The following is a 25,717-nucleotide window of genomic DNA, read 5'->3' on the forward strand; positions in this document are numbered from 1 at the left end:
GTCATGCACAGCGTGGAGGTGCCCAGGCAGAGGGAGGCATGTTCTTACCAGCCTGTCATATTAAAGTCCCTGTAGAGCATCTTCTTTCCAAGTTCCTTTCTCTGTACTCTCCTTGGAAACTCCAAATGTGTGAACTCATTTCCCAGCAAGTGAGGCTGCATGAATGCCTAATAGCGAAAAGAAAAAAAATAAACACAAACAAAAAAACCACACATATATTTAGAGGGAAAAAATAATAATGAAGGGTGTTTTGCAAATTGCGATAGGCCGTATTTCAAAACCAAGAAAATCGTCTCGTATTTTAAGAGAAATCGATTTCAGAACCCAAACACTCATAGAAGAAAATTAAAATCTTGCAGTTAACCTATCAAGCTTCTCATTAGCGTTAGCTGTAATTAAGGACAGGTATAGCTAAAGTCAGGAGACGATGCTGAGCCAATGCGAAGGTTCTCTGTTTATTTCAAATCCAAGATGCTTTCACTGTTCCCAAGGACTTGCTGGTGACATGCAAGGGGGCAACTCACCCCGATTCTCCCCCTCTTGGCTTTCTCTGCTCTCATTTCAAGCACACTCCTAGTTACCATGACCTTGCCTTTGAAGGCTGCACGTGGGTCTCCACAGACACCATGGCCTGAGAATGCAGGCTGGGGCTGGAGACACCAGACAGGAATGTTTGGCTGGATTCTCTCCCGTGTGCTCTGCAGTCATTTGATTGTGTCATTGGAAGATGATTCCGGAGCAGATGGCTTCTCCCCTTCCCCCAATCTCTGTTCATACTACAGAAGTCTTGAGCAAACAGCCACTTAGGGAATTGCTTTCAAACAACAAACAGTCTCATTGTCACACTCAAAATTCACATCTAGCTATCGGAGAGGTGGAATGCTCATGTTTTAAATTCCTAGCTCAGGGACCACACTTCTTGACTATATCTGCATGAGAACCTCCCCTCATCCAGCCCTGTGTTGGCTTCTTAGCAGCATGCTCGGATACATGCTCTCTTGGCTTTGGCAGGGAAGGGAGTGGGCAGAGCAAATCACGGCCTGGCACCGTAGGAAGACAAGGAATCTTTGCCATAGGACAGATGGCCATGTCCTCAGTTTACTGGTCCAGGTGGAGTGTCCCGTATCCAAAATACTTGGGACCAGAAGTACATTTGATTTCAGAATATTTGTACATATCTTGGGAAAGGGACTCAAGTCTAAACACAAAATTCGCTAGTTTCACATATACCCTATGCACACACCCTGAAGGTAATTTTATATAACATTTTTAGTATGCCTACATTTTGACTGGGACAGGAGGTCAGGAGTGGAATTTTCCACTTGTGCTCTAACAGTGCTTGAAACGCCTTAGGGTTTGAAGCATTGTGGATTTTGCATTTTTGAATTGGAGATGCTCCACCTGTAACAGGCAGCCCCTACAAGCTCTCCCCCAAAGGCCCAGCATGGGCAGCTTTCACACAGAGGCTCAGGGCAGCTCAGAGGCACTGAACATCGTCTGAAGCTGAGTTTCCCGGGAGCCCAAGGGAACAAGCAAGCTGACTGTCACCAACCTGGTCACACTGGGCCAGACATGGCACTCTGTACCAGGAGTTCTGAAGAGGCGTGGGGACAGCACAAGAGGACTGAGGGTGAGAAGGGGACATGTATCTTCCTGTTGGCTGTGGCCACACCACATGCCGGCGTGCAGGGAATGTGGGACAACCTCCTGCAGGGAGCAAAGCTTTGGGCTGCTGCTGAGTATCAGGAAAACTTAAATCCTGGATTGCACAGAGACGTTCCCTTGGGAAGAGGGGAAGGGACCTCTCTACAGGGCTGGTCAGTGGTGTGCAGACAGACGTGAGTCTGGATCCATGCTCTGCCTTTTTCCTGTGACTTTAGGGGGCGATTTAATTTCTTGGGCCTCAGTTTATCTCTAAAATGAGGTTAATCACATATTTATCTCACACTACTGCTGTTGTAATTAAATGAAACATCTCTAATGTGCTTATGGTTGTCTCTGCTCATAAAAATATCACCATTCTACCCATTTATGAATAGCACACAGCACCTTGTGAGTTCTCACTTCATCCTCCCACAACCTCATCAGGGGAATGGATACTCAGTTTGCGGGCTTCCCCTGCAGAACAAACACAGGAAGCCTCTACTCAGGACTGAGGGTTTTTAAGACTGTGACAGCAGAGCACTAAATGAAGCTCAGGGCTGTGTGACTGCACAGGTCACACCCGCAGGAATCCGGCTGCGTGGGAATTGATGCTGTTTTAGTATTCCTTTACTTTGGTCCCCCCATGAAGAGGACCGAGACACAAGGAGTCAATAAACAGAAGCACCTGTTATATTGTATTTCAGAACCTTGAGACTATCAGCATGGAGTTACTGTCCACTCCCAGCCAAGTTGTACTAACACTGATTTACAACTTAGTAAGTACCAGCCCTATCCAACACATTCGATACACCTTGCACTGCTCTCTCAACAATGCTACACAGCATGTGTCATAGACTCAATTTACTAAGAAGAAACCAACTTCCCAGAGTGGTTAAAACACCTTGCTCAAGATCATCAGCTGGGACTGGGTGCTGACAGAGCCCAAGATAAATATCATGCTTATAACCCCTATCCTAACCTTATGTGGGCCCTTGAACTCCACATACTGGTGAAGCTGCCACCAAAGGCCCGTGATCTTTTACTTGTAGACCTCACACAGTCCAAATCAGCAGACACAGTTAAAAATAAAAAAGCACATATCTGCATACAGAGTGGCCACAAGGTAACCACTGATGTTACTTACAACATAAAATAACTAGGACAAATCATTTAATAACTGAGCAATGAAATAAGCTAACATGAATACACACAAAAGAACTCTATCCTGCCCCCAACTGTCGCTCCCCCTCTTCGTGGAGGAGCGACACTAAACCCTGCGCTGTTCTTTCATCTGCTCGGCCCTCCCCGGGTTTGCTGCTGGTTCTTCCCGGGTTGGCTACTGTCCCTTCCACCTCCGTGGAAGGGCGGTTCCCCCTGGCCACATTCCCCACTTCCGCAGGGGAGCGGCACACCGCCGGCCGGCTCTTCTCGGGGGCTGCACAGGTGTTCCTTCAGCTAGATGTTCCCCTTAGATGTTACCGGTGCATGCCGTCTCTCTCCTCCTTTATAGTCCTCCTCCGCCAATCCCAACTCGGCTGCCCACACGCCGAGTACGCTGCTCTCCTCCAATCAGGAGCAAGTCCTACAGTTTATTAGCTGAACTGGAGGCAGCTGTGCGGAAGCTGTTTACTTCTCTCCCAGCGCCACATTGTGGGAGAGCAGATGCATAGAATAAGTCTTAATTCCAGTAACTCAGTCCAGTCCGGATTGCTCCCCACAGATCCCCCTTTCTTTTTATTTTTTGGCGTTGATACGCGCCTGTCTTCGGTGTCCCGCGGCACACACTCTGCTCTACTTGCTAGAGTTGCCACAGGCTCTTACAAGTCCTATCAATCAGGCAAACCAAATCCGGGTCCTCTCTTCGCCATGTTGTGAGGAGGTTTTTAGGCGCTGATGCGTGCCTGTGTTCGGTGCCCTGCAGCGCATGCTCTGGTCGAGCCTGCAGGGGCTTACAAGCCCTATCAGGCAAACCGAATCCAAGCCTTCTCATTGCCTTTTTGTGGGGAGGCCTTACTGATGTTAATTCGTGCCTGTCTTCGGTGACCTGCGGCGCATAAGCTGCTAGCCGCCGCAGGTGCTCATCGTGCTCATCGCCTCACTTAATCAGGCAGACCGAATCCAAGCTCTCACATTGCAGTGTTGTAGGGAGGCCTTTCTATTTCTCTATTTCTCTATCTCCGGGCATTCCTATTTCTCCCATTTTACTTCTATCTTCCAACATTCCTATTTCTCTTTTACTTCTAAACTTCTGTTTCTCTTATCCCCGCAGCTTCCCGCTGCCCGCCCCGAGGCTACTTCTCGGCGGCTTCCCGGCTGAGCCGCTTCAGCCCGCGCCTCTTTCATCTGCGCAGCTTCCCGGCTTTGCGCGGCTTGGCTTTGCGCGCTCCGCGGTCTCCACGCCCTTCGCGTCTGCACCACGGCCTTGCGCCAGCCCCGTTCCCTATCTATTCACGCCCCGTGCTCTCTCTGCACGCGGCGGCTTCCGCGAGTAACACAGCGTAGCTTACGTGTCCGCCACTAGCATTCAATCTAAGTTCCCCGGGCTAGCCTGGCGAATTCAACCCAGCATACGTCTCCGCCCCACGGTTTGGCTTCCCGTCCTTTGCTCCCCGGGCTAATCAGACGGATCCCAATCTGGCTTACGTTTCAGCTTCTGGTTTCAACTTTTCGCCCCCTATTCCCGGGCTAACTTGAGAATCCCAAAGTGGCTTTCGTGTCCGCCTTGGCCTGCCCCCCACGGCTTCAATTTCCCTAACATTTTTCTCTACCCGGTATGTTTCCCCAAACTTTCCTCCAACGATATTCCTCCCTCATTTCTCCTGGCCTCTCCCCACAGTCCGCGTCCGAGTCTGTTTGTTCTAGCTTTCACTTTCGACCTTAGACCTTAGAGATTTCTCCCAGCTTCCCCCTGTAGTCCGTATCTGAATCTATGCCTAGGCTTTCAATAGCTTCTTCCGGCACCCTTTTCGTCCGGCTTTTCCCTAGGCTGTTTGCTAGTCTCTCTCTCCGGTATTTTCCCAATTCTTCCCGTTTCTTCCCTCCTAAGTTTGCTATCCGTCCTAGGTTTCCTATCCGAGTCATTTCTTCCCTCCTAAGTTTCCTATCCGTCCTAGGTTTCCTATCCGAAGTTTCCTATCCGAGCTAGGTTTCCTATCCGAGTCACGGCACCATTATGTCGCTCCCCCTCTTCGTGGAGGAGCGACACTAAACCCTGCGCTGTTCTTTCATCTGCTCGGCCCTCCCCGGGTTTGCTGCTGGTTCTTCCCGGGTTGGCTACTGTCCCTTCCACCTCCGTGGAAGGGCGGTTCCCCCTGGCCACATTCCCCACTTCCGCAGGGGAGCGGCACACCGCCGGCCGGCTCTTCTCGGGGGCTGCACAGGTGTTCCTTCAGCTAGATGTTCCCCTTAGATGTTACCGGTGCATGCCGTCTCTCTCCTCCTTTATAGTCCTCCTCCGCCAATCCCAACTCGGCTGCCCACACGCCGAGTACGCTGCTCTCCTCCAATCAGGAGCAAGTCCTACAGTTTATTAGCTGAACTGGAGGCAGCTGTGTGGAAGCTGTTTACTTCTCTCCCAGCGCCACATTGTGGGAGAGCAGATGCATAGAATAAGTCTTAATTCCAGTAACTCAGTCCAGTCCGGATTGCTCCCCACACCAACAATGCTGCTATAGAGAACATGCAATGATACAGAGATGATTTACTGTAAAAAGCAAGGCATCAAACAATGTGTGTGTCACATCAAGCATACACAATCTGTATATAAGGTATTCATATGTGTATGTAAATTAGTGTGTGCTCGGAATGTGTCCTCCAAAAACCCTGACTTGGAAACTCTATCCCCAGTGCAACAGTGTTGCTAGGTGAGGTCTTTGGGGGAGGAGTCTGGGTCATGGGGTTCTGTTTTCATGAACTGAAGAATACTGCCATCAAAGGGGTTGGTGTGAGTGGGTTTGCTCTCTCTTGCCGGCCACATTCCACAACGTGAGGGTAAAGCAAGGTCCCTGCCACAAACTGGTCTCTTGATCCTGTCCTTCCCATTCCCCAGAGCTGTAAGAACTAAGTTGCCATTTTTTAAAAAAATAACTGCCCAGTCTGCAGTGTTCTGTAATAGCAGAAGTCAGGCTAAGTGGTGCACACGTGTAAATGTAGATATATGGACACACTCACGTTATAAACGGGTTAGGCTCTAAAGGACATTCCTGAGCATTTTCTACACTAACCCTATGACTAAGGGTGACAGTGTTCAGGGCACGCTACCCCCAAATATAGCTCCTATTGAAGGAAACACCAGAAGCAGGCCATAGGGGCTAGAAAAAATTCCCTGTATCCCTTTCCTCCTAAGTGGGCCACGATCCCTGACTTTCTCCTGAAAATAGGTCATAAGACTCTTTCTTATTCCAGGGCTGGCATTGTGGCATCCTGTGTTAAGAAACTGCCCACAGTTCTAGCATCCCACATGGGCACTGGTTCAAGTCCCAGCTGCTCCACTTCCAATCCAGCTCCCTGTTAATGTGCCTGGGAAAGCAACACAGAATAGTCCAAGTGCCTGGGCCCCTGCAACCATGTGGGAAGCCTGGAAGAAGTTCCTGGCTCCTGGCTTTGGCTTGGCCTAGCCCTGGCGGTTGTAGCCATCAGGGGAGTAAACCAATGGATGTCTCTCTCTCTCTCTCTCTGTCTCTCCCTCTTTCTATATAACTCTGCCTTTCAAACAAACAAAATAAATCTTAAAAAAAAAAAAAGCCTCTTATTCCAGAGGTGTCCTGCCCTCCACCCAGAAGAACGGAATGTCACGTTAAGGATGCCAAGAATCCCCAATCCACCCGGTTTATTGCTATTAGATCACATTCTGTTGTTCTGCAACCACATTTCTCCAGGACTGTCCAGAAAAACAGAATTTTCCTTGGGGCTGGTGCTATGGCTCAGTGGGTTAACGCCCTGGCCTGAAGCGCCGGCATCCCATATGGGTGCCAGTTTGAGACCTGGCTGGTCCACTTCTGATCCAGCCCTCTGCTATGGCCTGGGAAAGCAGTAGAGGATGGTCCAAACCCTTGGGCCCCTGCACCCACATGGGAGACCCAGAAGAAGCTCCTGGCTCCTGGCTTTGGATCGGCACAGCTCTGGCTGTTGTGGCAGATTGGGGAATGAACCATCAGATGGAAAACCTGTCTCTCTCTCTCTCTCTCTGCCTCTCCTCTCTCTGTGTTACTCTGACTTTCGAATAAATAAATAAATCTTTTTTTTTTTAAAGAATTTTCCTTGTTTCTTTGGGTCTTTATTTCTGAAAGCTCTGATGTCATGGCAAATTTTTATGGAATAACTTTGTAAGCTTTCTTCCTGTGTGTCCACTGTTGATCTTTTGTTCCTGGGGTCTCAGCCATTAAGTCAGCGATGGGTCTCTTCTCCCCTACAAGGATGAATGTACACAGCTCCAGATCCTCCGCTTCCCACAGGGAGGATGGAGTGCATCCCTTGGTGGCATTTTAACCGGGTACTCCCATGCCCGCTTGGGCTGGCACACATTTGTTTGGGCAGGTGTATCAGATCTGTAGAAACAGTTGCCACAAGGTAGCTGGCAACTCCTCAGCTGTCTTCATATCTTCAGGAGTCGCCTCACCTCTCCCTCTGAGGACATGCAGGTTCAGCGAGTTTAAGGCCCCAGACTCCGCACCACTTGGAACATCTCTAGCCCCTTCATATGCAGAGCCTCTTCTGATCTCAACAAACTCTTTGCTTCTTCCCAGAACAATAGGGTGCTGTGTTCTATCAAATGTGAGGGGCATTTACTACAAGCACCATTATTTTATTACCTCTAAGAAAGAGAACCAATCTCTGCCAATTATACTACGAACAATGCCTTCCTTCCACATAAAATTTTCATGTTATTCTTTCTAGAAGTGCTTTAGACAAATTTTTATTATCTACCACTGTCGTGTATATTTAATAAGGGATATATAAGTGGGGTACAGATGTTCCTTGACTTACAAGGGGGTTATACCCTGACAAAACCAGGCTAAGCCTAAAATGCATTTAGTACACTCAACCCACTGAGTATCATATCTCAGCAATACAGCGCACTGTAGAATATAACACAGTATATTGTTAATTGGGAGAAAAGGTAAAAATTCAAAATACAGTTATAATTAACACATATAGCTTTCCCACTACCATCAAATCAAAAAAATCCTATATCGAGCCGTCATAAGCTGGAGGCTGTCTACCCATTGCCTAAAGTTTTCCAAAACTTCTCCACCTTTAGAATGCAACTGCTCTCATCATTTTCAACTCTGAATCATCAATGTTCATAATTTTCCACACAGTAGTGCCCTATTTTTCCTGAGAGCTTTGATGGTGCAGCATCTTTTAAATAATCCACAACGAACTATGAGCCTGGGGTGCAGAAGTTCCTGCGCCGGCCTTGCCGCACTTTGGAGCCAGCTTACTTCTGACTCACCTGGGGGGTGTGCTGAAACCAGCCTGATTCACGCCTCCCAGCAGCCTAACGCCACTTGTTAGAACCAAAGAGGCCTAACCAGCGCTTTTTGTCTGCAAGATTTTACTCCAAGCTGCAGAATGCCCATGCTGTCAATCTGGTGTTGGGAAGTTGACACAGTAACCCAACCCAGGCCATCCTGGTGCTTGGGAAAACAGCAGAAGTAGCAAAGTCTCAGTTCCCCTCACTGGGCCTTCTCCCATGAAGCAGGTCAACAGACCCTCTTTCTGGAGGCGTCTTCCCGGCTTCTAGTAAAGCAAGTCACATCTCAGAAATCAGAGGGGCGGCGAAGAACCGGAACAAATGTGTCCTCGGGGCTTATGCTGTAGTGCGGCAGGTTAAGCTGCTGCCTGGGACACCTTCTGAGCACCAGTCTGAGTCCTGGCTGCCCCACTGCTGATTCAGCTCCCTGCTAATGCACCTGGGAAAGAAGCACAGAGGGAACTAAGTGCTTGGGCCCCTGCACCCATGTGAGAGACTCAGACGGAGTTCCAGGTTCCTGACTTAGCCCTGGCCCAGCCTCCGCTGTTGTGGCCAACTGGGGAGTGAACCAGCAGATGGAAGCTCTCTCTTTGTAGCTGCCTAGCAAATAAACAACTCTTTAAAACACACACATACACACACACACGTTTGCTAAGTCCCTCCTCCCACTTTCATTCCCATCAGATCACACCCCTTTTGTCCAATCTACACGTCTCCATGATTGTGCACTCTATACACTCTATACAACTAAGCAGAAAAACATGCACATTTGCCCACGGTTTTGGGTCTCCATTTTCTTACAAAGGCTCCGGGGTCATTTGCATACAATTGTATCCTTTTCTGTTCTGAATCTGCCTTGTGTTACAGGCGCCTCAGCAGTGAACAGCCTGAGGAGTGAGGGAAAGAAATCTTTCCTCCCGACAGGTACCTGTTCTTCTGATGTCTCCATATGGCCCAGAGAGGATGGCCATGCCTGCCACCTAGCTGACGGCAATAGTCAACTGCAAAATACCCCTACTTTAGAGACATGAAGAAGTGAAAACACAGAGCTGCCACTGTGGTGTAGTAGGCTGAGTCTCCACCTACGGTGCCCGCATCCCATATGGGTGCCAGTTCTAGTCCCTGCTGCTCTTCTTCTGACCCAGCTCTCTGCTATGGCCTGGGAAAGCAGTAGAGGATGGCCCAAGTCCTTGGGCCCCTGCACCCACATGGGAGACCTGGAAGAAGCTCCTGGCTTCTGATTGGCCCAGCTCTGGCCCTTGTAGCCATTTGGGGAGTGAATCAGTGGATGGAAGGCCTTTCTCTCTGTCTCTCCCTCTGTCTGTAACTCTACTTCTCAAATAAATGAAATTAAAAAAAAAAAGTGAAAAAACAAGAGAAAGCTCTGGAATATTCACCACCACCCCTCATATGGATGCCACATTCCTAGCTTTATCTATCACTGTTACATCTTCTTCCTCTCTTGCTGGTGGCCACAGCAGGTGTGGCATGATTCAATTTCTGTTCATGCCTACTTATAATTTATGAATATTCCATGTTACCTGTCACATATTTTTACCACCTCTTTTTAAATTCTTTTCAATTGGGATCTGCTTTTATTTCTCCCATGTTTAGTTGATTTTTGGGCATGAGGAATATAGTTATAATAATTGTTTTAATATGTTGGTCTGCCAGTTCTAACATATGTATGAGTTCTGGTTGGATTGATGGATATTTCACCAGTTTAGTGATCCTGTTTTCCTGGTTCTTTGTGTGCCTGCTAATTTTTGATGGCATGCTTGATGTTGTAAATTTCATCTTGTATACTGTTTATTTTTGCATTCAATATTCTGGAGTTTTGTTCTGGAATATTAAGTGAATAGGAAACAAGTTGATCTTTCTTGATCTTCCTTTTAAGATCCACTATGTGGGACTGTAGCCAAATTTAATCTCTAATACCATTTTTTTTTTTTTTTTTTACAGGCAGAGTTAGAGAGAGAGAGAAAGAAAGAAAGGTCTTCCTTTTCCATTGGTTTACCCCCCAAATAGCCGTTACGGTGGCGCGCTGCACCGATCACGAAGCTAGGAGCCAGGTGCTTCCTCCTGGTCTCCCATGTGGGTGCAGGATCCAAGGACTTGGGCCATCCTCCACTGCACTCCTGGGCCACAGCAGAGAGTTGGACTGGAAGAGGAGCAACCGGGACAGAATCTGGTGCCCCAACCAGGACTAGAACCCGGGTGCCGGCGCTGCAGGCGGAGGATTAGTCAAGTGAGCCGCGGCACCGGCCTAATACCACTTTCTTTAAAAATTGTCATCCACAGTCTAATGGTAGGCCTCCTATTTATTAGTACTTTTAGTATCACTGTCGCCTCTTTCAGACTCTAGGGAGTTAATGATGTTAAAGTAATGCAAAGAGGAAGTGAAGCACCTCTTCAGTGTTTGTGGAAGATGGGCCCCAGGACCCCCTCAGATACCAGGCCCCACAGACGCTCAAGTCCCTTACATAACCTGGTGTGGTACTTGTATGTGGCCCACCCACATCCTCCCACATACCTGAAATACCTGTGGACGCACTGCACCTCACACAAGGTAAGCGCTACTATGCAAGCAGCTGCTGTGCTGCATAGATTGCAGGAGTAAGGAACGTCCAGCCCTCGGGCAGGAGGGGGTCTGCAAAATCATTGGGCCTGGCCCTGCCAAGGCAGCTGCAAGTGGGGCTCGAAATTCAATACCTCTGTATCAGGCTCATTTTTAAGCTGATAATTTTGTATGGCCCATGAATGATGTCAGAAATATCCAAATGGCCCTTGGCAGAAAAGAGGTTCCCCACCCCTGGTTGAAGGAATAATGACAAGAAAAGACAATCTCTATGTTCAGTACACAGTTTCTTCCAAATATTTTGATGTGCGGTAGGCTGAATGTGAGGATGCAAATCGAATATGGATTACTTTTGTTTAAAGCGAAACAAAACAACACTCTAGGGGCCAGTGTGTGGCACAGTGGATTAAGCTGCCACCTGCAGTGTGAACATATCATAACAGAGCACTGGTTAGAGCCCCAGCTTCTCTGCTTCTGATTCAGTTCCCTGCTAATGCATCTGGGAAAGGAGCAGAAGATGACCCAACGGAGTTCCAGGTAACAACTGGGAAGTAAACCAGCACATGGAAGATTTGTTTTCCTCTGCCTTCCAAATAAATTTAGAAAAACTTAAAAAATTAAAAAAATAGAAAGAACTCTAAAACCTATTGGATTTTGAGAATCCAGTGTTTAAACTAGGCTTTAAAAACTTGTTGTAAAGAGCTTCATTGCCCCTTGTTCCAGTAATTTTAGGAGACATGGAAGTCAGCGGGAGGAGTCAACCAGGGCAGAGACCTGGCTCCAAGCAGGGAACATGGAAGCCCATGGATTCCCAACAGACCAGCACAGAGACATTTTGTTGGCAGAAGCAGAGGGGCCAGACAACTTAGGAATTTGGAAACTTCTTAGAGCCTGCCCAGCATTCAAATGACATGACTGGTTAACACTGCTTTGTTCATACTGGCTTATTCCAGTATATACTGGCAAGCAAGTTTATGCATGTCTCTTTTCTAAAGTCTTGAATCCTGAGAGGGATTTTAGCTTGAATTCAGTGTCATTAACAAGCCCAAAGTTTTTTTTTTTTTTTTTTTTTTTTTTTTTTTTTTTTTTTTTTAACTTGAAAGGCAGAGAGACACAGAGAGACATACAGAGACAGAGACAGAGATCTGATCTGCTGGTTCACTCCCCAAATGCCTGCAATAGCTGGGGCTGAACCACATTGAAACCAGGAGCTGGGAATTCAATCAACGTCTCCTACACAGGTGGCAGACACCCAACCACCTGAGCCATCATCTGCAGCCTTCCGTGTGCACGTCAGCATGAAGCTGGAATTCAGAGCAGTCACAACTTGAACCCAGGCACAGTGATATGGAATGTGGGTGTCCCAAGCGTTATCTTAATCACTGCCCTAAACCGCCGCCCTTACCTTTGCTTATTTCTGTTCTTCATTTACAACCCTGCAGGATGCTCCCCTGCCCAATGTCGAGTCTGTAAGATTTCCCCGTGCGTGTGGTTACAACTTGTTCAGTCTCGGTGTGTACAGTACTCCATCCTGTGACAACACCGTGATTTATCTACCACTCCACTCTGTGGGCACATGGATGGCTTCCAGCCTAGCCTCTCACAAACAGTGCTGCTATGCGCACTCCATTCTTCGGTGGGTATTCGGACACATTTCTGTTCGGGACAGACCTAGGAGTAAAAATGCTGGACCACAGCATGCTCAGCTCTAAGGGACTGCCAAACCCCTTGTAAAGGAGTTACTCCAATTTCCACTGCCATCAGCAGAACTGGGAAAGTATAAATATGTAGGTGTTAAACAACATGGCAGATTTCACGGCGCGAAGCAGTTCATAAAGTCCTCAAACTAAAACTTTTAGATTCATTCTTAAAATGTCCAGATCTTTCAGCATTTAAAAGAGTTACTGAAGTGAGGATTTTTTTTGTGTCTAATACAAATCATTTTTTTCCCCAAAAAGTTGAGTAATCTCTCTTCTTTTTTGCCCTCGGGGGGAAAATTCTCATCCAATTTTATGAGAGGAAGATTGGAAGCCTTACAATTCAAGATGATTTATCATGATAGAAAGTGTAAGGTCAAGAAGGAAATGAAATTAATAACATCAGCCAAGCCACTGGTGAGCACCAACGGTCACACTAACGGTCAAATGAGACAGCTTTTCCAGAGCCAAGGCTGCCTGCTTGATTTACTATGCAAGAAGAGAATATTTTGGTTAGGGTTAAAAAAAATGGAAAAATGGAAAATGGCTGAGGTCTCACTACGTATGGATTGGATTCTTTCATAGAAGATTCTTCGTTTCAGTTTAATTCCCGCTTCTTTAAAAATCTCGAAGTAATAAAAACTAGGCTTATATAGACGAGCTATGATAGAACTGAAGATTGCTCCAATTCTGCCTGGTTCATGCAGATTTCAGGAAAGATTCACATTTAACTTTGTACATGACTATTGGGAACCCACTGTAAACAGGAAAAATGTCACGGTGGCGTTCAGCCTGCTATTTTTTAATGGGAAAATTTGAAACTCACATATAGTTTTATGAAAGGAGGTTAAATGGCAAAGGAGATGGGGCCGGAGTGGATTTTTCCATGACTCAGATGCTCTCCTAAGGAGCAAAGCGGAGAGCGCCCTCTTGGCGACACAAGCCAGGCTCGCTGGGTCTAACCACCTGCTCTCAAGGTTAAGTGGGATGCCAGGCTGACTAGTTCACCATTTTTACTCACTAGGACACTTGAACTCTTCCATTATAGCCCCCTGTCTTAAAAGAAGACCATGCTTAAGGAATATTTTTCCAGAGATAACTTGAGGATGAAAAATCTCAGGGAGCCCAGAGGCACAACGCTGCTCACTTGAAGCCTTTCCAAGTGTAGCGCTGAGAAATGGCGGACAGAGTGGGGCTGGGTGCAGAGAGCTGGGCGGGTTCCAAGGACACAGCAAGCATCACCTCGGATAATGTTGCACTTATGCAGATCAAATGTGTTGCTGAAACCCATTTTCGTCTCTTTTGTGCACTGCCCTTGATAAAAAACAGCTGCAGACTCGGATAATTCTGCAAGGACAGAAATCCATTATTGGAAGCTGTGATGATACCAGCACTTCTTAAGGCAATCGAATCAGAACTTACAAACGAGTCTAGGTAGAATGGAGTAAGAGCCTTCACTCTCATACCACAGGGCTAGATACCCCAGCCCCCACCCGCGTGCTGGAGAGCCACTTCCGGCTGTCACTGGAGGCTAAGTGTCGGGTCCACGTCCCAGAGCAAGACTGCTGAAAAATGCTCCCATGCTCACAAATCAGACCCTCTCCCTCCTAGCTGAGCCCCGACTCCATCAAAACAGTCTGACCATCTTGGTGCCCCCCTCTAAGTATTTCATTTCAATCACCCTGGAAACATTAAAAATTAATAAATAAAAGGCCCAGCGACAGAGCACAGGGGGTCTTCATAACTGTGGGATCATCGGCTCTCTCTGGCTGCTGACGCAGGAGTCCACGGCCCCTGACCCCCTCGTCACACACCTGCCACATTCCAGGTGAACACGTCAAAGCCGCAGGCCTGCTCGATTAATCACCCTGCCTGAGAATCTATGAAACAAAGTTCAGATTTCCCAGAGAGCCGCGTGAAGGACCCTCTGAGGTCAGGATGCAAGACCAAACAAAATTAACGCGCCTGCTCCATCCATCATCCTGTAATCTGCTTCCAGTTCTATAATCCCCGAATGTCCGGACTGTGCATACCAAGAACATTCCTCTCTGATGCGGATCCAAGCAGTTCGTGTACAAAGGGCTCTGACTTGCCCTCCCCACCCCCAAGAAAATCATGAATCGTTTCTGCAAGTTCCAACAGCCCCAGGACTGCAGACCGCTGCTCAAAAAGCACGTGGCGGGGGATCTAGAAGTTTTACTGATTCATAAATGTTTCTTCATACTCCATGAGCATAAAACCTGATATGATTGAAGTATAAAGTGCATGCTGTTAATTTTCCCACAATGCACTGACCGGTTAAGATCATGTAAAGGGAAGCGATTCTGTGACTCTCACTGCACTAACTGGTTTCATCATTAGTTCACGGAAAGGGATGCTAAAAAAAATAAACTGCTAGGGTTAGACCCATTTAAAATTATAGACACTATACCACACAGGTGTTCTCAGTTTATGATGGTTCAATCTCATGCTTTTTGGAATTTATCATGGTGTGAAAGCATACCCATAAAAACACTGCTTTTTACTTTCAATATAGTATTCAATAAATTACCTAAGAAATTCAACACTTTATTATAAAATAAGCTTCGTGTTTCATGATTTTGCCCAACCGCAGGCTGTCGTAAGTGTTCTGAGCATGTTTAAGGTAGATAAGACTAAGCTGTATGGCTGGCACTGTGGCACAATAGGTGAATCCTCCACCTGCGGTGCCAGTATCCCATGTGGGCACTGGTTTGAGTCCCGGCTGCTCCTCTTCCAATCCAGCTCTCTGCTGTGGCCTGGGAAAGTGGTAGAAGATGGGACCCTGCACCCATTTGGGAGACCAGGAAGAAGCTCTTGGCTTCAGATCAGCACAGCTCCAGCTGTTGTGGCCATCTGGGGAGTGAACTAGTGGATGGAAGACCTTTCTGTGTCTCCCTCTCACTGTCTGTAACTCTACCTCTCAAATAAATAAATAAAATCTTAAATGTTTGGTAGGTTTGAACTTTCCATATTTTTGATTTAATGATGGGTTTATTGGACTGCAACCCTACTGTGAGCTGTGGTGCATCTGTATTTCACATTACCATGGATGAGTTTTCCATTCCATTTCAGAATATAAGGAAGTATTCCTACCTGTTTTATTCAGGACAGAGGAGATCAGGGATATGTGTGAGGGGGTGGGAGTCCCACAGCTCATGGCTGAGCTGGATTGAGAGGAGGCCACATCACATTCCTGTTTTCTTCTCCTAGTTGATACTACTTTCAAGATTTTATGCTATAAACCTCTATATTCTCACAAATATTTTACCATAAAAGACTTCATCACAAGATTATGCTATAAATATCCCATTTCTCTTTAACGCTTAGCTTCAGAGAGTCACATCATGTGAATATGACTACTGGATCTGTTCACACACAAGCATACATTCCCCGACTCCTGATGGAGCAAGAGCTTGGACAACCAAGGGTATTTTATGTTCTGATCATTTACACTCCTGATGCCTGGGGAGAAAAGTTTCAGTTATAAATTTGAGAAACCCATCTGATTTAGAAGTAGGGATTAAAAAGAATGTGTGCAGTGTTCTCACTGTTTAGAAATTCAGGCATTAGACTCAGTTCTGTGGGCCAAGAGTGTCCACACTGATTGTTCAAGAATGATGCCAGAATATACATTAATCTTAGCAACATTCGAAGTGGTTCTTAAATAAACACAGGGGAAAATGTTCCTGTGGTCTGCAGCAGAGAAGGATTTTGCCATACATGAATGTTTAAATCCCCCCTAATTCCTAGGCTGAAGCCAAATCCCCCATGGCAATGGTGTTGGGAGGCGAGGCCTGAGGGATATTAGGAGGTCACAAGGGTACACATGTCTGTACAAAAGAAGCTGCAGGAGTATCCTTGTCCCTTCCACCACATGATGCTGTGATGAGAAGCTGGTTCTGTCATGAGCCAGGAAGAAGGTCTGTACTAAACATTGAAGCTGCAGGTGCCCTGATCGTGGGCTTCCCGGCCTTCAGATCCGTGAGAAGTCAATGTCTGTGGCTCATAAGCCACCCAGTTTAGAGTACTTTATTACAGCAAACAGACTAAGATTTGAAGTGTTAAGACTTTGACTCAGCGAACATTGCCAGACATTTTGCATCTATCATTTCATTTATCCTTGTATGGCCTTCTTAGGTTCTCTGTTTGCAGAACTCACGATGAGGCTAGGGCTCAGTGGGCCGCCTTCTTGAAATCACACACACAGCGACAATGCTGAGCTCTGCAGATACACACATCTTACACCAACAGCCCCCAAATAGCCCACTGATTGTCAGGAAGCTGAAGAATTTTATCATGCCCATCCTTCCTTCAAACTTGACCTCCCAAATTCATTCTCAAACTATGAAAGTTTAAAATTATTTCAAAATAAAAAATGCAAAAAGTTAGCCTGCTACTATTCCTTGCCTCTAGTGAGAAAATGAAAACCCTAGGGAATAAGATATAGGTTTCAATGAAAAGAAGGGGATGATGTAGATGGTTATAGTAGAGACAAGAGAGGCAAAACTTGGTGTTCTGCTGTTTAGGTGCGGGGGTGGAGGGGAAATACTTCTTGGTGCTGATATGAGCATTGGTTCATTTTTACAAACTAAGTGGCCAATACTGATTTTGTATCTCCTCTGTACCAACTGAGTACTGGCAATAGGAGGTGACTGAGGCAAGAGGCCCTGCCCTCCAAAACTCAGTCTGGAATGGAAGATGGAGATCTGAAAAAGCAATTAAACACCCTATGCTGAGAGGTGCCCTGCAGGCTTCCAGACATTGCTACACAGACGCTGGAGACTAACTCCCTGGGAGGACTGGAGGACTTGTCCCAGAAGAAGTGACATTTGTGCTGGGACTTCTAAGGCGGGGGGGGGGGGGGGGGAGGAGATTTCCTGGCAGAGAAGAAGGGAAAGGCTGTCCCGGCAGAATTCACTTCCAAGAGCCTTTAGGTCGGAGAGATCACGACCTGCCCTGGAATGGAAGTTGGCTCTGTGGCTTGCAGTGTGGGAAGCATGTTGACAGGGAGCTGGAGAAGTGGGCAGGGGCCAGGGTTCTAGGGCTGTCGGGAAGTTTGGCCAGCATTCTGTTCCTGTGGGGAGCCAAAGGCTTTTGGGTAGGGGAGCGACAAGGTCTGCGATAAGATCACTTGGATGGCCTTGTGGAAGACAGAGAAAGACAGGCGGTAGAAAGGCCAGCTGTTATGGTCTCTGCTTGGAGGGACCCTTGCACCTCAAGGGTCCTTGATGACCCTCCAGTGTAGCTCTCAACTTCACAAGTGATAAACAGACATCTAGAAAGGTTAAGAGACTTGCACAAAGCTACCTATCCAGTGAGCAATGGCGTTGGGACCTAAACGATCAGTCAGCTACTGTAGGATTCCTTCCACAGACCACTAAAGGAACGAAAGCGCTCTAAAGTCTAGACTCCCTATTGGTGGCTTCAAATCTACAAGAGCACTTCAAAAAGTTCATGGAAAAATGGACCAATAGATACATTTTGGTGAAAAAACATTAAAATACATGCACATGCAGGATCTTCAAAAAGTTCATGTAAAATGTATTTTGAAAAATATGCAGGTATTTCAATTTTTCTGCACTAAAATGAAATTACCTTTAAATTCTATTTTTTAGGAAAGATGTATTTATTTGAAAGGCAGACTGAGGGAGAGGGAGAAGGGGAGGGGGGACAAGTTAGTTTCCATCTACTAGTTCACTCGCCCAAATGCTTGTAACAGCCAGGGCTGGGCCAGGCTGAAGCCAGAAGCCAGGAATCCAAGCACTAAGGCCATCATCTGCTGTTTTCCAGGACCATTAGCAGGGAGACAGAATGAAAGTGGAGATGAGACTTGATGCCAGGTAATCTGATATGGGCATCCAACATGGTGGCTTACCCCACTGTGCCCAACTTTTGAAGTGCTCTCATATTAGCTTGAAGACAACAGCAAAAAGATTAGAAATTAATAGTAGGTAAAAGACTGAAGCACTGTTTTGACACTGGCTCTGGATCCCTGGTATCTTATACACCAGATAACTTAGCAAAGTGACAAAGCTTAGTAATAGAACAAAGCCAACAAAAACACAGAGAAACTGAGGGAAAGCGCATGACTGTGTTTTAAAACAACCCAAGTGATCGAATCCTGGCCAATCACACACACTGAGGTGCAGAGACGTGAACAAAGCCCTTCTTGAGTTGCCTGTACCAGTTCTTTCCTAAGAGCAGGTGGCCACTATTTTGCCCATGTTGCCTAAAAAGAAGTCCAGTTGGCAAGGAGACATTTCATCCACAGAATTACTGCTCCCAGGGTTAGTCCCCAGAGACGTCTGCCCCAGAGTGACCTAGGATGATCACCAAAGTCCCTCATAATTGGGATTCTAAGCCTAACATCTTGTCCCTGGAATTCAAGGACAGAAAAGGGAGTCTGTCCTACTGCCTAGAAGACAGGTTTCTGAGGGAAACAAAGCCATTCCATAGTCCTTTCGTGATTTCACTCCAAAGATGGAGAGCTATAGGGAATTTATTTTCAGGGTGGACGCAAATTGTGCAACACCTGCACCTTCCCCAAAGGGCCCTGAGATTTCCTCTCTGAGCTCAAGGAAGTAGGTAGGGTGCCAGTGATTCACACAGAGCATTTCATGTTGCACACACCAAATTATGAAAAGAAACAGAGCACATGGTGTCTTCCATTGGTCATGCATGGGAGAAAATCTGCCTCAATAATCAATTCATGGCCATGGAGTATGTCGCCACACATGGAGCCAGGGTGTGTGGGGGGGTTAGTACTACATGTCATTTGACTGCTGTGGGTCTGACCCCTTGTCAACAGCAATGTGGTCCCCCAAAACAGCTCCAAAGGCATCCCTGACACCGCTGCCCTCTGCCAGACCTACAGGATTCTTACCAGGTACTGAAGTCGCTGGCGCTCAGTCTCGGGGGTGAATTCCGAAGACATGGGGATGATTTCTCCATTTCTAATGATTATGGCCCTGAAATGGGGGAAAAGGCAGTGTCAGCAGCCAGTCTCATAAACACGCTCATTCTGTGACAGCCACAGCTTGGATCAGACTACACATGAAATATCAGGAGATACTTCTGCCTCCAACCTGTAAGGCAGAGTTTGTGGTTACTGACTACATCCCTCACCCACTGGGGGTATCTCTATTTTAAGTACATTGCATTCTAGGTTGATTACAATAAGTAAACATTTTTTTTAAAAACTTGACAGGTAGGAAGAGACAGACAAGAGAGAACTTCCATAAGTTGGTCCACTCCAAGATGCCTGCAATGGGCAAGGTCCAAGCCAGGAGTCAGGACCTTAAACGAAGTCTCCTACATGGATGTTAGGAACCCAATTACATGAGCTGTCACCTCTGCCACATAGGGTGCAGTCATCAGGAGCTGGAACCAGGACTTGAATCCAGATATTTCAGTGTGGGACACGGGCATCTTCACCTCTAGGCCAAATACACACTGGCTCCCATATGATTTTTTTAAAAAAAAAAAAAACCTGTGCCTTACCACCCCAACGCCAAGCATGCTACTTGGCACACAACAAAAGTCAGTGAACAAATGGAGAACCAGTGAATGATGCAGGAGAGGCTAACGCTAGTGCTGGGTTATTCAGAAAAACCTGCTGTGACCATCGTAATGTTTCCATCTGTGCAGTCCAATATGGCAGCCACTAGCCACATATGAGTGCTGAGCATCCAAACTCTGCTTAGTGCAGCAAGAACCTGAATTTAAAATTTACTTTAAATGAGTTGAAGGTTTTGACAGGCAGAGTGGACAGTGAGAGAGAGAGACAGAGAGAAAGGTCTTCCTTTTGCCGTTGGTTCACCCTCCAATGGCTGCCGAGGCCGGTGCACTGTGGCCGGCGCACCGCGCTGATCCCATGGCAGGAGCCAGGTACTTCTCCTGGTCTCCCATGGGGTGCAGGGCCCAAGCACTTGGGCCATCCTCCACTGCACTCCCTGGCCACAGCAGAGAGCTGGCCTGGAAGAGGGGCAACCGGGACAGAATCCGGCGCCCCGACCGGGACTAGAACCTGGTGTGCTGGTGCCGCAAGGCGGAGGATTAGCCTAGTGAGCCGTGGCGCCGGCCAATGAGTTGAAGTTTAAGCAGCCACACGTGGCTAGTACTTATTGCATTAGACAGTACAACTCCAGATCCTTGTTATTCAAAGAGTCTAGCATGGGCCCCGCCTAGGAGCTTGAGATGCAGAATGTCAAACAGCTTCTACACCTGTAGCAGAATCTGTTGTAATAAGATCCCCAGGCAACTCATGAAAAACTGGGAATGTCTCACTAGACCCTGGCATTTCTGGGGTGATACCTCAAGTCCAGAAAAACCTACTATCATCTCTTCCTAAAGCTCAGGAAATTCATACACTCCAAAACCTGTGCTGCTGACTCAAGGGTTTTTTGAGAGAATGGAGTTTCCCAAAGCAGACAGTCTAAGGCTACCAGGCTCGAAACTGTGGAGCAACCTTTCCTGGGCCTATTCCCAGCAGTGCCTTGTGCTTCCAAAGTGGTTCCTGGCAGCCACTTCCCAACTGTCCATCAGCCAGGGCCGAATGCTGCCATTTCTATGATAACTGGCAGCGACCCAGGGGATTGGTTGCTATACAGATCAAACAGCTCCCTGGCCCCAGTCAGCCAGAAACTAGAGACCTGGCCCACACACTTGGGAAATGCTTCTGATGAGCTCAACTCTGGACAGAGGCCTGGGTGATTCTAGGGAATTCAGCTTCTTTAGGCCAAGAAGCCCCGCTAGGTATTCCTCCCCACCTCCCACCTGTAAAGCCAGTTCCTGACATGGGAAAAGTCCCTGTAAACAGGTGCAGCGGTCACAATCCCAGCCAGGACCCTATATCACCTGTGCCCCAGTGGTTGTTATCATAGGAACCAGTGGAGGGGTGCAGGCAGGGGAAGAAATAACAACAAAAATCTTCGTGGCTTTACAGATTGTCTGACACTCCAGGAGGAAAGACAATGGACGCTGTGAGAGAAGGGAAAAGTTGAGGGAATCCGAGAAGACGGTGCCCTTGCTGTCACATTCCTTCTATTCCTAATTACTTCCTTTATTATGTTGCCTGAAATATGACAAATTGAAGATCCCTTCTACACCTTAAGCATTTGGCTCAGCAGTTAAGCAGCTCACAGAAGCGTGCCTGAGTTGCAGCCCCAGCTCTGTTTCTGATCCTGTTTCCTGCTCATGTGCATCCAGGGAGACAGCAGGTGAAGATCCAAGTAGCTGGGTTCCTGCCACCAATGTGGGAGACACAGAGGGGTTCTAGGCTCCTGGCTTTGGCCCGGCCGGTTCCAGCTACTGTGGACATTTAGGGGGTGAACCAACAGATGGGAAGTCTTTCAAGTAAAGTGGAAAACAAATCCTTTTTATAGACTGAGAACAATTTATAAGGAGCAATCACCTTCCCAACTAAAGATGACATCCTCCATTCACAGATCAGTGTGAGTGAATTCAAAGGGTCTTTGTCCTAATGACCGGCTGAGGATAACTATCCTAAGAGACAAGATTTGTATGGTGAAACTTACAGAACTTGAAGGGGAGGCAGATCATGAAAGACTAGGTCAGGACCTCACCCTACAGAATCAAGAAGAGCCCTGAAATCCTGGGGCAGCAGAGGGAGCGAGGGCCTTGTCTGTTTTGTTCTCTCTTCCATTCTAAAAACTTAGCACCATGCCTGCCATGTAGCAGGAGCCCAGTGAGTACCTGCTGAGCGAGAGAACTTAAAAGCTGTTCCTCCAATTTGAAGTAGGAGGAGAACAGAATTTAGAAGCAGAGGGAGTGAACATTTATCCTAGTAGTTGAGATGGTTAGGTCCCTCATTGGAGTGCCTGGGTTTTATTCTCCGCTCTGGTTTCTGATGCCAGCTTCCTGCTAATGCACACCTGGCCGGCGCCACGGCTCACTAGGCTAATCCTCCGCCTTGAGGCACCAGGACACCGGGTTCTAGTCCCGGTCGGGGCACCGGATTCTGTCCTGGTTGCCCCTTCTTCCAGGCCAGCTCTCTGCTGTGGCCAGGGAGTGCAGTGGAGGATGGCCCAAGTACTTGGGCCCTGCACCCCATGGGAGACCAGGAGAAGTACCTGGCTCCTGCCATGGGATCAGCGCGGTGCGCCGGCCGCAGCACGCTGGCTGCGGCGGCCATTGGAGGGTGAACCAACGGCAAAAGGAAGACCTTTCTCTCTGTCTCTCTCTCTCACTGTCCACTCTGCCTGTCAAAAAAAATAAAAAAAAAAAATAAAAAATAAAGCACACCCGGGGAGGAAAGGTTTCCACAATGGAGAGCTGGATTGAGTTCTGGCTCCTGCCCCTGGCCGTCACCCAGCTCTGATCATCATGGGCACTTGGGGAGTGAACGAATGGATGGAAGTATGTTTTACTGTGCATTCTCTCCCCTGTCTCCAAAAGAAGAGAAAAAAGCTAAGAGGCAGCAGATGTTCACTTGAACAAGTAATGTGAGGTTGACTTCACAGGGAAACCTGGAAATTCACCTGCTCGCCCAGCCATCTTTCCTGTCTCTTCCTGCCTGTGGCTAGTCTGTGATCACTTCCCCCTCAGGGTCACCCAGCATCACTTAGCTATTCCCTCTTCTCCTCTTCCAACCTCTCTCTGTAGGACCTTTGCCCATAGCACAAAACCATCCTCAAATCATTTTGTGTCTAGAAAATAAAATACAGTGAAAGGCAAACAGAAGAATCCTCTCCTCATTCAAAATTCACCTCCTGAGACTGTCCTCCTCTCTTCCCTACTAAGCCAAGTTTTATAAATGAATAATAATTTATGTTCAGGTTCTGTATTTCCTCAAGTCCCATGGATCCCTCACACAGTGATAAATTAACTTTTTGCCCACCCAACCCCAAAGGTGCCATCACAGTAGAGTAACCAAGTGGCCTCACTGTTGCTCTGTCCCCTGGGCCCCGCATCATTCTGTTCTCCTAGGAAGCATCTTACGGTCTCTCCCAATGCCGGCTTCTGGAACACTCCCTCTCAGATGTCTCCAACCCTCTTTTGGTACTGTGGGCTACAACTCTCACTACTCTCTCCCCCTGGGCAATCTCATTTGCTAACTCCTTAGCACTCAAGGTTCAAGGAGATCCCTCTCCTACATACATTTGTAACTGTTTATTGTCTTCCTTCCATGCAGTGTGGAAGCTTGTAAGGCACAAAGCATGTCTACCCTGATCAACAGTGTAGCCCCACTATAGCCCACAGGCAGGGTCAGGCCACTATAGGCAGAACTCGCTACATACTTTCAGGGTTCAGTGCAAAATACAAAAATGCAGGAACCCTTGTTTAAAAACTGAGAACTTCACCATGGTGACCACAGAGCATTAAACTAAATGAGAGGCCCTTCTGAGAGTGCCCTGCCAGGACTGCACAGTTCACACTCATGAAGTGGACCTTGATTGTGTGCCTGGATGTTCACTGTATGAGTCAACAACTTCAACAACTGTACACACTGCCGGCTCCAGGTGTCCTTCCCAGTCAATGCCCCTCTACTCTTGGGTGTTCACTGGGATCACACACTCAGTCTGGTTTGAAATGATGATCACAACCCCGAATCAGTGTCTCTCCCAGCTTTCTCTCTCTCAGGGAAAGACAACTTTCCACCCCACTGCCCAGCCCTAAAGTCAGAGAGCCATTCAAAAATTCCCATTTTTCTCATCCTCCACATCCAGACAGACACTGAGTGCTCTAGCTTTTGCCACCTCAGAAGCACACAAATCCCTTTCCTATTTAAGATTTATTTATTTATTTGGAAGGCAGAGGTGGGGAGAGGTATCTTCCATCTCTTGATTCACTCCCCAAATGGCCACAAGAGCTGGGGCTGGGCCAGGGCAAAGCCAGGAGCCAGGAGCTCCTCCTGGATCTCCCACATGACGGCAGGGTTGGAAGTGGAGCAGCCAGAACTGGAAACAGCGCTCTGATAGGGGATGCCTGCACTGCAAATGGAGCGACTTAACCCAGGGACCACAATGAGGGCTGCTCTTTCCTTCCTTGATTCCCGCAGCCAGTGTCTCTATCTTGGTTGCCATCAAGGCTTGTCTGTGTGATTCTGGAGCTCCCAGCAAGCCCCTCTGATCCACGCACAAGGTGGGTTATTTAAATCTATGTTTCTAATGGACATATAATTGTACCCTTTTATGGGGTACAGCATTATTAAATTATACATATACAGTGTGTAATGATTCCATCAAAGAAACTGGTGTATCTGTCACCTCAAACATTTCTCATTTCTTCATGCTGGGAACACTAAAAACGTTGTCAACCATAGTTATCCACTCCTTCCACCCAACTGTACTCCTGTCCCATGAACCTTCTCCCCGTCCTGCCCTCTCAACTCCCTTCTTAGCCTCTAGTAACTAACAACCATTCTACCCTCTACTTCTATGAGATCAACTTTTTCAGTTTCCTCGCATAATTGAGGCCACGCCCCACACCACATCCCCTACCTAGATTGCCTGGATGGCTTCCAAAGGTTTTCAGTTTCTTTCATTGTCTGGTTCTTGCCTGTGTTTCCAGCTCCAGCCTCATTCCTGCTGCTCTCTCACACTTGCTTCTTCCTTCTCATGGCCAGCCTGTTCCTTTCTGAGTCAGCTCAGGAGAATGCACTTCAAGGCCTTCCAGGTCCACTTTCAATGTCCCTTCTCGGGAAGCTCGAGGCAGGGCTGGTGCTGTGGCACAGTGGGTTAACGCCCTGGCCTGAAGCACCGGCATCCCACATGGGCGCCAGTTCGAGTCCTGGCTGCTCCACTTCCAATCCAGCTCTCTGCCATGGCCTGGGAAAGCAGTAGAAGATGGCCCAAGTCCTTGGGCCCCTGCACCCACATGGGAGACCCGGAAGAAGCTCCTGGCTCCTGGCTCCAGATCAGCACAGCTCCAGCCGTTGTGGCCAACTGGGGAGTGAACCATTGGATGGAAGACCTCCCCCCTCCCCCCCCCCCCATCCCTATCCCTCTCCTCTCTCTGTGTAACCCCTTCAAATAAATAAATAAATCTAAAAAAAAAAAAAACAGAGAGAAGCCCGAGGCATCACATGTTTAGCTGTCCCATGGCCCTAACCAGTCCTCACCGCTATTGCTGGTTTCGCAAGGATGTTTTCCTGGCAAAGGCCAAGTCGCCGTCTCTGAATCTCAGTGTTCACCGGCCTGTGGTAGATATGCAGCGACTGTTTGCCAGGGACTAAACGAATGAACTGTGGGCTGGGCTTGGGTGGGTGAACAGAGTATCCACAAAGGAAGGCCCTAAATAGGACTTTTGTTCACAGCTGCATTACAGCCTGGGCCCTCAAAA

The 25,717-nt window shown here is 47.5% G+C and overlaps 1 protein-coding gene across 3 annotated transcripts in view; it reads right to left on the reverse strand.

Annotated features, from left to right (window-relative positions):
- Nucleotides 1-25,717, reverse strand: part of PPM1H (protein phosphatase, Mg2+/Mn2+ dependent 1H) — a 300,918-nt gene that overhangs the window by 79,502 nt on the left and 195,699 nt on the right. For 2 of the 3 annotated variants that reach the window (XM_002711306.6, XM_051846392.3), the window contains exons 5-6: nt 19,299-19,383; nt 49-167 (exon numbers count right to left, since the gene is read on the reverse strand). In XM_002711306.6, the coding sequence (XP_002711352.2) occupies nt 49-167; nt 19,299-19,383 (204 nt within the window). The remainder of the gene's footprint in view (nt 1-48; nt 168-19,298; nt 19,384-25,717) is intronic. The other variant, XM_089307436.1, reaches the window with a different exon arrangement.

This window comes from Oryctolagus cuniculus, chromosome 11 (assembly GCF_051225735.1).
Source record: "Oryctolagus cuniculus isolate XC-2025 breed Fujian yellow rabbit chromosome 11, ASM5122573v1, whole genome shotgun sequence".
NCBI classification, from domain to species: domain Eukaryota; kingdom Metazoa; phylum Chordata; class Mammalia; order Lagomorpha; family Leporidae; genus Oryctolagus; species Oryctolagus cuniculus.